Source organism: Microtus oregoni, unplaced genomic scaffold (assembly GCF_018167655.1).
Source record: "Microtus oregoni isolate MIOR12 unplaced genomic scaffold, Mior012 000049F_ref0000343, whole genome shotgun sequence".
NCBI lineage: Eukaryota > Metazoa > Chordata > Mammalia > Rodentia > Cricetidae > Microtus > Microtus oregoni.
The window spans coordinates 820,658-831,723 of record NW_024543223.1 but is presented as its reverse complement, the minus strand read 5'-3'; the positions used below and the strand labels follow the sequence as shown (position 1 = coordinate 831,723).

General features: G+C 51.5%; 1 protein-coding gene across 6 annotated transcripts in view; it reads right to left on the bottom strand.

Annotated features, from left to right (window-relative positions):
* Positions 1-7,324: 7,324 nt before the first annotated feature.
* The window catches only part of LOC121436439 (merlin), a 93,157-nt gene continuing 89,415 nt past the window's right edge, over positions 7,325-11,066 (bottom strand). For all 6 annotated transcript variants that reach the window (XM_041636330.1, XM_041636329.1, XM_041636328.1 and 3 more), the window contains one exon: positions 7,325-7,542. Coding sequence is in view for 3 of the 6 variants with exons in the window: in XM_041636328.1 (XP_041492262.1) it covers positions 7,492-7,542 (51 nt within the window). In the remaining 3 variants the exon portion in view is untranslated. The remainder of the gene's footprint in view (positions 7,543-11,066) is intronic.

Genomic DNA, 11,066 nt, shown 5'->3' with positions numbered 1-11,066 from the left:
CAGCCCAGCTCAGATAACAGCAGAGGGGAGGCATTCACTTCTTACCATACCCCCTTTTCTCTTCTTTCTGAAACCTAGTCTCCAGGTGTAAAACCTGCCAAGTTCAGCCCAACTCATACCTTTCCCAGACCCCAACATTTCCTACGCACAGGCCTGGGTTCCTCCCAGAGGAGCCGGGAGGAGTGGCCTTGGGGCTGATGTGCAGTAAGTAGTCAGCCAGGTTCCCCAAGAAAGCTGTGGTTTCCACACAGAGACCTCACTGCAGTGGGGGAGGGGGTTCAGCCAGTGAGCACCTTCCCTGAGTTAATGGTAGGCAGTTCCTAACTCCTGGCATCCCCCACCCCAACTCTCTTCCTTTCCCTTCTCAATTTGCTCCAGGAGATGCTGGGCCCCTAACTATGTGTGAACTGGCCACAGCAGGGCCTGAGGAATGCGGCTGGTAAAGCTGCACCAGGATCTCAGAGAGAGGGCAGGTGTGGCTGTCTTCCCCAGGAAAACAGTTTCACTGGGAGCTGCTCCCTGCCCCTCATTCTTGGCATCCCCACGCGGAGAGGGAGCCCTGGAATTCCCTGTCACTCTTGCCCTGCCTTGGGAAGAGAGGAGGGGAGAAAAGCCGTATTAATAAAAGAATAGGATGCTGCGACTAAGTCCGCGCTGCTGTGTGCAGCCCAGAATAGCAATGGGCTTTCTCAAGGCAAACAGAACTCCCCAGGTGTTAATGCAAATTCACTCGCTTAAGATGAAAGAGGGTTGTTTCCCCCGTCGCTGGTTAATATGAAGGACTTAATAGATTCAGCCTAGGGAACTGGGGATCTCAGCCTGGGAGCTGAAGGCTGGGAGGAGGGAGGAAGGGATGGATCGGGCGTGGTCCCCCGTGGATTTCAAAGCAGAACAACTGTCACAGCAGGTCAGGCTGAGGACTCAGCTCCTGCTACCCCATCCTCCATCCTAACTGACAGGACCTGGGACTCAAGAGGCAGAGCCCTGGGAAAGTCTGGCGTGGCCTTGCCAATTTTCTGTCTAGGGGTCTTCATTAATCCGGGCACCTCTAAGGCTCCTTCCCAAGTTGTGCCAAGAGGAGTGTGGGGTTAGGAGAGAAAACGGGGTGAGGAGGGCATTTGTCACACAGGCCAGGCTGGCTGGACCTAGTCCATCTCCATCAGTCTTTTATTTCCCCAAACGCTCTTTGGACAGAGCTCTGGAAAACCAGGCTGTGAAACTGAACCTTGGGGGGGGGGGTGTCCCTGAGTTCTTGTATAAACATGACCTTGTACAGCCCAGAGAAGAGTCAAGGCATTCTGGAGGCTATACACCTAAAGGAGTGAGCTACAGGGAGGTGCACCCTGCCTGCAGCAGCTCCCTGGGGCTTTCTCTATCCATCTCTCTTCCCAGCCTGCAGACCCTCAGGCCTGGCCTAAGCCACACAGCCCAGAGCATCCCAGCTTCTCAAGCAGGCTTCCCAGGGTACCACTCTCCACAAAATCACTCGCGCACTAAGGACCTCCAGGGAGGGAAGGGTAGGGCTGCACCGTGCGAAGCTTAGCCCCCTCAGGGGAGTGTCAGGAACTCTAGAGGGGTGTCCCTTGGACTCAGCTGGGGATAAAGAGCTCCAAGCTCAGCTGACCCAGTGTTGGTTAGAATTTTACGGTAGTCTCTTGGGGTAAACGGCGCAGCAAGGTACCTGTCACAATACACCTCCACAGTCAGCTCTTGCTTTTGTTTACTGACTTAATTCCTTTAGATCAAAGGCCGCCCCTTCCTCCCCAACGGGGGTGGGGTGGGGCGGCAAATTACATTATTTATATTGGAAATGGGCAAGGCTCTATAGGGACTCCCTCATGCCTGATAAGAGAAAATGAGGTCACTGGCTCCTCTCTTTAGTGTCTGCTGCGTGATTCTCTCAGCCCAGGTGCTCCGTGGGGTCCTTCTAGAGCCTCCTGTCCTGAGCCTCCAGTAAATTATTGACCCAAGAGGAGAGCACTAACGTGGCACAGTAATATCCTTCCCGGGCAGCCCCAGGCCGGGTTATCTATCATCTCATGGGCTTTGCAGCTGGCACTGGGCAAACACTGAGGACAAATGGGCCAGATGCAAGCTCATTAAGCCGCAGGTGCAGGGGGTGGGATGGGGCCCACTTGGGGCAGTGCGTGGGTCTGGTGCCTCTGGGCTCTGACTTGGTCTGGGTCACCCTGGTTCTCTTCTCTGCTTCCTCCTGCCTCGGCCCTCCAGAAGGCACTATTCAGAGAAAACCAGCACCCTGGAGTGACCACATGTCTAGTTCCTCTGCTTAGGGCCTTCTAGGCACCATGAATCTCTATAAAGTGCTGTTGACAGCACCATACGAGAGGGGAGACCACTTGCCCAGGTTGGAATGGCTGGAAAATGTCCGTGTGGGACCCCAGGTGACTGGGTCACGTCAAGACTTCAAGACTTGTTCCCAGAGCCCTGGAGGTCACACGCTGCTGAGGACACACACCTGCTATCTTAGCACTAGGGAGCAAGGTGGGAGGACAGGACGTTCTTGAGTTCAAGGCCACCCTGGGAGAGAGGAAGAGCCTGTCTAAAAACAAAACATCCTGTTTCTTCCTGTTGTTCCATGCCCATACTACACTTTTCTGAGAAATTGGAATACTTTGTTTTGTTTTTGTTTTTTTGACACTCTGTAGACCAGGCTGGCCTCGAATTCAGAGATCTGCCTGCCTGAGTGCTGGGATTAAAGGCGTGTACCATCACTGTCTGGCATTTAATTTTTTTATTATTGTCTTGAAATACTTATTTTTTTATTACACATATTTATTGGGGGATGGCATGCATGTGCTGTTGTGCTCGGGTAGAGATCAGAAAACAACTTGTTGGAGTCGGCTCTCTCCCTTCCAATACCTCGTGGGTCCTGGGATTGAATTTAACAGCAAGTGTCTTTACCCACTGAGTCCTCTTGTGACTCTGGAGTGCTTTTTGTTTCTGTCCTTCATCTGCCGGAGGCCCCTAGAGGTATCACTGTCAATCCCTTTTACAGAACTGACGGAGGACGCTGCCCAGGGGGTAAGGGCTGTGCCCGGCTAGGCAGTGCTGATAACTGGAGGCTGAAGTTTCTGTAGCTCCACTTCAGGGTTCTCAGGCAGCCCTCAAGTCTACCTGGCAGCAGCAGGCGAGGTGCTATTCTGGGGTGACCACTCCAGTGAGAAATGGGCATCCAGTGGAAACAGAAGAAGAACCAGCGGGGGGGCCCTCTGAGCCAGATAGAGACCTTGCTGTGCTGATAAACGGCCCCATAATTTGCTAGCGCTGCCCTGCCACCATGCTGATGGCTAAAGGAGCTTTCTCCCTACAGGGCTGGAACTGCAGCCTCGGGATCCTGCCATAATGCAGTAATGACAGGCTGCCAGGGAGCCCCACACGGCAGGCGGGGAGGGGCGGGGGAGAGCCCTCTTGCTGGAGAGGATGTCTGGGCTGTCTGCAGGGAGACAGAGAGGTGAAGACAGTGACTTTCTCTTCTCCAGACTGCAAGGGATTGAACCAGACAAGGTTGCAGCGATTTACTGCCTTCAGAACCTTCTGCCCTTCTAGACCTGGGTTCCCAGCTCTTCATTACAGGTGGGACTCCTAATCTGATCCTCCCCATGAAGGCTTCTGGGACACTCAGCTCCAGAGGGCAGCTGCCAGGTACTTCCCACTCAAGAAGCACAGGCAGAGGAGGAAGTGCTGGCTGGGAGACCGCAGTGACAGCAGTGGACACCACAATGAAGGACCAAGGTCCAAGCTACCTGGAGTTGCCATCATAGGCCAGGACAACTGAAAACACTAGAACTTGGGCAATCTGTTCCACACCACGATGCCAGGCAGAGCCTGTCATTCCATACCAGATGAACACCTGTCATTTCAGCACTAGAGTGAGCAAGGCAGGACTGGGAGATGGGGACAGTCTGGACTACATAATGTTTCAAAATAATGGAACTATCAGCCAATACTGTCAGTTCCAGCTCTGCTTGATGGAGACGCTAGGCTGACAGTGTGAGCACTTTGGGCTACTGGGGTCTTTAAAAAGTCAGGTAAAAATACTGCTTAACATGACCAGTATATAGAGAGCAATTTCTCTGCTTTGACTGTGAGGAATTCAGGCCCCTCCAGTTATTAGGACTAATAATCTATACGCAGGAAACTTGTATTTAAATTGATCCAATACAAAATAGCACGCCTGAAGCCCCGAGTAGGACCCCCAGCACCACATAAATTAAGAGTGGTGTGGCTGACTGTAGTCTCAGTACTGGGGGTGGGGGTGGGGAGACAAGAGGAACAGGAGTTCAAGGTCATCTTCAGCTGTTTAGTGAGACTAAGGGTAGCTTGGGATACAGGAGACACATCTCAAAAAAAAAAAAAGTTTTGCCAGGTGTAGTGGCATATACTTTTAATCCCAGCATTCAGGAAGCAGAGGCAGGTGGATCTCTGTGAGTTTGAGGACAGTCAGGGTTACATAGTGAGATCCTGTCTCAAAACAGTGTGGCGTAAACTGGGCATAGTGGTGCACACCTTTAATCCCTGCTCTCAGGAGGCTGAGGCAGAGGCGGGCTGATCTCTTGAGTTCAAGGTCAGCCTGGTCTACAGACTGAGTTCTTGGATAGTCAGGCCAGAAACTCTGTCTTGAAAAGCCAAACAAACAAAACAAAACCAATACCACCACAAAATACCTCCTCAAAAAAGTGTGGTTTAATCAGTTATGCTACCATTGCCAAAACTTTTATAATTCTGTTATAACTTTATCCCAAAATAGTATTTAACTCAGACCCTGGGAAATGTGCATCCAGGCACGCATCACCCAGTGATTACGGAAATGCAGTGTTAGGGTCTCACTGTCTCGTGATGGCACAGCACACTCACACAGGGCGCCAGTCATCAGGCTACACAGCATAATGACTTAGTTTATTTTGGGGACAGGCTAGCCTCAAACTTGTAATCCTCCTGCCTCAGCCTCCTGAGAACTATATAGGTGTATGCCATAGAGTATTTGTGTATGAGTGTCCTGCCTGCAAGCATGTGGCTCAGCAATTAAGAGCACTTGCTGCTCCAGGACCCCCAGGTTAGTTCCCAGCAACCACATGGTAACATACAACCATCCGCAATTTCAGTGCTGGGGGTCTGATGTCTTCTGACCTCTGTGGGCAACAGACATACATGTGGTGCACATATATACATTCAGATACAATATACCGAAAACAAAAAGCTAAAAAAAGTTAGGACACTAATGGTAGATTCTAGCAGCTTAGAATTTTTATTAAAACAATCACTTAAATTACAATCACCCCCACCCCAAATAGAAAACAGCTTCATGGTCTGGGCCCACAGGAATGACACAGGCCTCCCAGGAAAAGCTGTTTAATAAGAAAACAGAGGAACGGAAGCCGGCAGGCGCTGGCTTGGCCTCAAGGCACCTGGGAGAGGCTGCACACCCCAGCCCCACGTCGTGAAGGCGCTTGCCCCAGGGGCTTTGAGGCTCTGGCCCTGCTGGCAAGGATAGTTAGTCACTGCTGTTGGCTGGCAGCCTCTGAACTTTTTTGAAATCTGTCTACAAGATGATAAAACAGTAAATCAAGTAGTGCTATGTACATCCACGGGTGTGGTTTAGCAAGGCCTGGCAAGTACACAAGAATTCAGCAGTGACCTCGGGTCAGAGTGCTGCTGTGGCTAAGGTATGGCCTCAGTGTCCTGCACTGAGCAGTGACTGTTTCAGCATCACGGTACCTCTACCTGAGCCACTGAAGCTAGAAATGAAACAGCCAAAGTTGGCCACTTCCCTTGGACTTCAGAGATGTCCTCCCTTGACTGTAAAACTGCCTACCATGAATAACTCAGCTGCAGGCTCAAAATGGGTACTGCTTTCAGTCCTCCTCTACTGGGGCTGGTGGTGCTTTGGGGACCCCAGCTTCTCTCTCCAGGGACGCTCAGGTACTCATGAGTGAGTGGGTTTTGGGCCCCATCCACCAGGCAATGGTTACACCTGCCACTGCTCAAATACCAGGGCTCCCACGTGGTTATGTAGCTTGGCATTCCCCAAATTTGGGATACAAACAGTAAACTAAAAACAAGGCCTGACATAGTTTTTATAAACCAGCATCCTGTGACCCACAGCCATTGTCAAAGATTAAATTCACAGAGAGGAAGAAAGTCAGTCCTGGAGGAAATTCAGGCATGGGCTTCAGGTCCGAAAGACAGCTCAACATCAGAGCCATGGCAAACTTGACAAATGTCAGCATGTCAAGTCTGGAGGACTTTCCCTCAGCCTTAGGTTCTAGACTAGAGTCCTAGTCCCAAGGAGGCTAGGGTGACACTCAGGGGTGCCTAACTATGGCAAAGTGGCCAGATGGGTGGCCAGGCAGTGGAAACAGAGTAGAGTGCCTCAGTTTCTCAAAACCAAATTGTACTGTGGAGCATACCTTGGCTCCCAGTCCCTTGACTCAGCTGCCTTCAGTGAACAGACATCTTTTCATGGACTGAGGCATATTACATGCCCTGTGAGGACCTAAGGGTCCCGACTGGCCACAGGAGTGACACCTATTCCAAAAAGGCAGACCTAACCATGGAGTGTACGAGCCACATGGCGTGCACCTGCTGCCCAGCATGGAGCAACCCATAGGGTTAACACATGAGACCACTGACTGTGAGTGGACACCTCTGTCAGGCTCAGGGAAGACAAGGGTGATAGGGCCTAGGTATCAGAGAGAGCTGGGCAGAGCGTGATGGGACGGGCAGCAGAACTCTGGAGGTCCATGTACTGAATGGGGTAATGGAGGCCGTGGTCACTGATGGGAAAGTGACCAGGAAACCCCTGGCATAGCACAGGCAAGTGACCGAGCCTGAAGGCAGTCATGATCCCCGCATGGGCTCCTTCAGCTAGCCAGCAGCCTTTCACCACAGCTCCTATCGTAAGCCTGCCTCCTGCCATTAGACAGCTACAACACGGTCTCAGGGGAGCCTGGCTAACGAACCCTCTTTGCTGGCTCTAAGCTCAGTCTGTCCATGCTCCTGCACTGTGTCAGGTCCTCACTGTGGAGGGGGGGGGGTACATCTTAGAACCAGTGGGGCAGTGGGTAGCACCAGTATGGTAGACTTTAGGCAGCCTCCACACTGGAATCCTAAAGTCACTTCCCAAACCAGGTTCTGGAGTCAGCAGCAGGCACTGGACACTCACACCACAGTGCCTAGAATGTGGGAAGGATGGCATCCATGTACAGCAACAATTACTTCTAAAAAAAAAAAAAAGAGAGAGAGAGAGAAAAGAAAAAACAAAGAAAAGAAGATGCAGACCAGGAGAACTAAAACACCTTGAGAGATCTCTACAGGGCCAAAGTTCAAAACCAACTGCACACGAAGAGGACTGGGCCCTCTACTCAAGAGAGTTCCCAAACAAGCCAGGCCCCTATTGATGGTTCCCACGGGGTCAGGCCCATCCTGTGGCTGTCAGCAGAAGTGGCAGTTCCTGAGGTGGCCGGGTCACTGCTAAAGTTCTTCAAAGAAGGCCACTCGGGACTTGGCGCTCTGCAGAGTGAGCTGTAAGAAAGAAGAGAGAAGCTGAGAGGGGCTCTGGGATTCACAGCCCAGCCCATCTTGCTGCAGGGCAACAGAGAAGCATGTCCAAATAGATGTTCAAGATACTGGTGGTCAAACCCGGATAAAGGTGCAGATTGACCCCAGGATTCAAATGTAAATGACACGCCAGAAAGGATGGCTGGTGGGCAGACACACCGCACCGCACTGCAGCAGGTACATCTGTCACACAACCTCCTCCCAGAGGAAGGAGTCTATTTGTGATTCTCATGTTTCTTCTGGCTCCGAAACACCGACTCTCGTCCTGTGCTATCTGGAGTGCACCAGCTTCTCTGGGCTGAGGCCCAGGCTGGCACTACAAGTCTTACACCTAGGCAAGGCGCATGGCGTCAGGCAAGGAAGGCCTGTGTCAGATGGAGAGTGTTCTCTCTGCTCTAGATCAGGGCAACTTCAAAGCAGGCCTGCCCATGGCCTGGAAGCCAAGAGGCAACAGATCTTCGTTCTCCACAAGACCGGTTACCCCAGTGTCTCCCAGGAGGATACCACCCAAGAAAATGGAGAAGGGGAGCAGAGACAGACACACCTCCCTCTCCACTCCCAGCCTCTCTGACAGACACATTGGCACAGGCACCGATTTCAAACTACTTCTGAAATAGAGCCCTGGGGCAAGATTCTATGTTCCTGATGCAGCCCAGGGCTTCCCAGAAAGGGATGTGTCAGTAACTACACTGTCCATCTTCATCCCCCAAAACATTTACCTTAGAGCTTGGCTCTGAACGAGAGAACAGACTAGTTATTGAGTGGATGGAATGGGATATGGGCCACAATTGTAACTAAATGGGAGACACAAGGTTGTTTCCATTCCAGCTCACTGTGTGGCTTCAGTAAACACCCTTGATATCTCTGAACCTCACTCCTCTGGAGGTAAGCCACAGGGCAGGCTACCTGGTCTGGTCCTTCCCTGGGCCTTGGGTAGTCTCTGAGTCTGAAGAATCTGCAGTACTCACCAAAGCTCTACAAAGGGCAGGAGAGGGAGACTGAGCCCACCTCAGCATCAAAAGACAGGCAGCATCAGTGTGCTCAGAATGAGCCAGCTTGAGAGCCGACTCTCTAAATCCTGCCAAATCTTTTGGCCTTGAAGTTCCCGACTAACAAGCTGAATGCAAGGAGGCATCTGAGCTGTTTTCTTCAGCAGAACCAATTCCAGAAGCTCTATAGAAGCCCAGTTCTGCCAGGAATGGAGAGGGCTTTTCTTTGTTGAGGCAGAACACCCTCTAGACGGGAACTGCGTTTGGCTCGGTTTCTCCACAATGGCAGAAGAGAGGGGACAGTGCGTGTGTGCCCTGTGATAATGGGGACCAGTAAAGGAGAGGAAGGAAGATGCCAGAGATCTAGGACAAAAATCTCCCCTGGGGAAGCTTTAAATCAAAAGGTGTCCCCACACTTCTAGGACAACCTTAGGAGATTTCTTAGCATAAGGAGCCTGCAGGCAGGGACAAGACATACCCACAACCACTTCCAGTGAAATCTAAGTACAGTGAGACTTAAGGATCTGTCTGTGCAGTGACCAGGTCACAAACCTGCTGGCCTAAGTTCCCAATGGTGACACAGGGCAATGCAGCCCCTTCTCAGGGTGACAGAGAAAATACCCAGCACCGACCTGGTTTATACTGAGAACTCTTCAGCTGTCACCTAACTGTGGTGTCAAAGCCCTTCTAGGGGAAGCAAATCAGAGCAAAACCCTAGTTAGATAAGATGCATTCAGAAGAAGGACCACAAACTAACTGTGCCAGCCTCTGAGCCAGGACAGACATTGCCCTGAGAGGCCTGGCTACTTCCCCAGGCAGGACGCCCAGGCTGTGGGGGCCTCTGAAAGTCTCTTGCCTGTTTCCACAATGTTGGCTCCAAGAATTCCTGGATCCACTATCCAAGCATGTTGGCTGTCCCCTCAAGGTGCTTGGGGAGGGTTTTGGCAGCATCCGATTTCAGGTACTCAAGCATGTACTTGTTAGGATGCAAAGCTCTCTTTTTGGGAAGCTGCTTCTACCAGAGCCCCACCAGTGCTGCACTGCAGGGTAAAACGACCCAAAACGAGTCTGTCCTTAGGACGGAGGAAAGTACAGGCTGAGAGCAGCCAATACTGCAATAGCATGTGGACGAGCGGCCTTTCAGGAGCCCCAGGGCCGAGACGTTCACGGTGCAGGGTAGCTGAGAGCCTCCTGTGGTCATCGCCCATTTCGAAGGGAGGCCTGACTGCCATTACCTCACATTCTACCCTTACCATACAGTTCCTGGCACTTCTAACTCCATCAGGAAACCCAAAGTCTGACGAATTTATAGCATGTGCTCACTTCCCACTACGGGAATGCTTCCAGCGGCCACCCTTGACAGCTTGTCCCTCAGCAGCACCCTCTATCTTAGAACATCAAATGCCCTCCTTCCGGCAGGACCGAGGGCAGAGCTCATGCAGGAGGCAGGCAGTGGTTCAAGGGTATTCGGGCGGAAGTCTTGAGCTTCTTCTTTAGTATATGTTCAAGGAACCCATGAAGGAGGCATTCCAGAGCCCAAAAAGCCCTTGTTTTGGGGCACTGCTACCTGTTTCTGTCGACTGCGCTCCTGGTTAGGCACTCTGTGGGCAAGCTACCCCCATGGGATCTATTGTTACCTGCTCTCTCTGACATAGGTAGGGCTCATCCTAGAAAGTTGGTTACCACACTACAAGTAGGAGAGGCTCATGAAAGAAAAAATGCAGGTTCAGAGGAAGTGGAACATTGCTTTAGCCCTCCTTCATAATACCAGTCAAAAAATTTCCTGGGGCCGGGCGGTGGTGGCGCACGCCTTTAATCCCAGCACTCGGGAGGCAGAGGCAGGCGGATCTCTGTGAGTTCGAGGCCAGCCTGGTCTACAAGAGCTAGTTCCAGGACAGGAACCAAAAGCTACGGAGAAACCCTGTCTCGAAAAATCAAAAAAAAAAAAATTTCCTGGGTTTCTTGTGAAACTCTCACATCCAAAAGTCCATGAGCCCACAGCAACACTTGGGCTGTCTTGTTGATCAGTGATAGGGTTGGATCTCTATGCACAGCACAGCAACATCTCTGCTTGTAAGATCCAAAGAGTGCCATGGAGACAACTCCACTAAGGTTCCAGCCTCAGCAGGGCATGGTGGCACAGAGGCAGGAGGATCTCTGAGTTCAAGACCAGCCTGGTTCACAGAGATAGATCCAGGACAGGCAGGGCTACACAGAGAAACCCTAACTTAAAGAAACAAACAAGCAAAAAACCAAACCAAAAGATTCCAGCCTCATTTCCTTTCACAGGAGCCTTATAACAAGTCACACCGAGTTGAGATTTGAACCCACCCAAGTCCCAGCCCACCAGCAGAATCCCAGCCATAACGTTCATACGCAGTCTTAGGCTGTGGAGGTGGGGTGCATAATCCCAGCTATAGTGTTCACATGTGCTTTGGCTGTGGAGGTGCATCCCTTCAATGTGGGGTGCAGAATCCCAGCTCCAGAGTTCAATACATA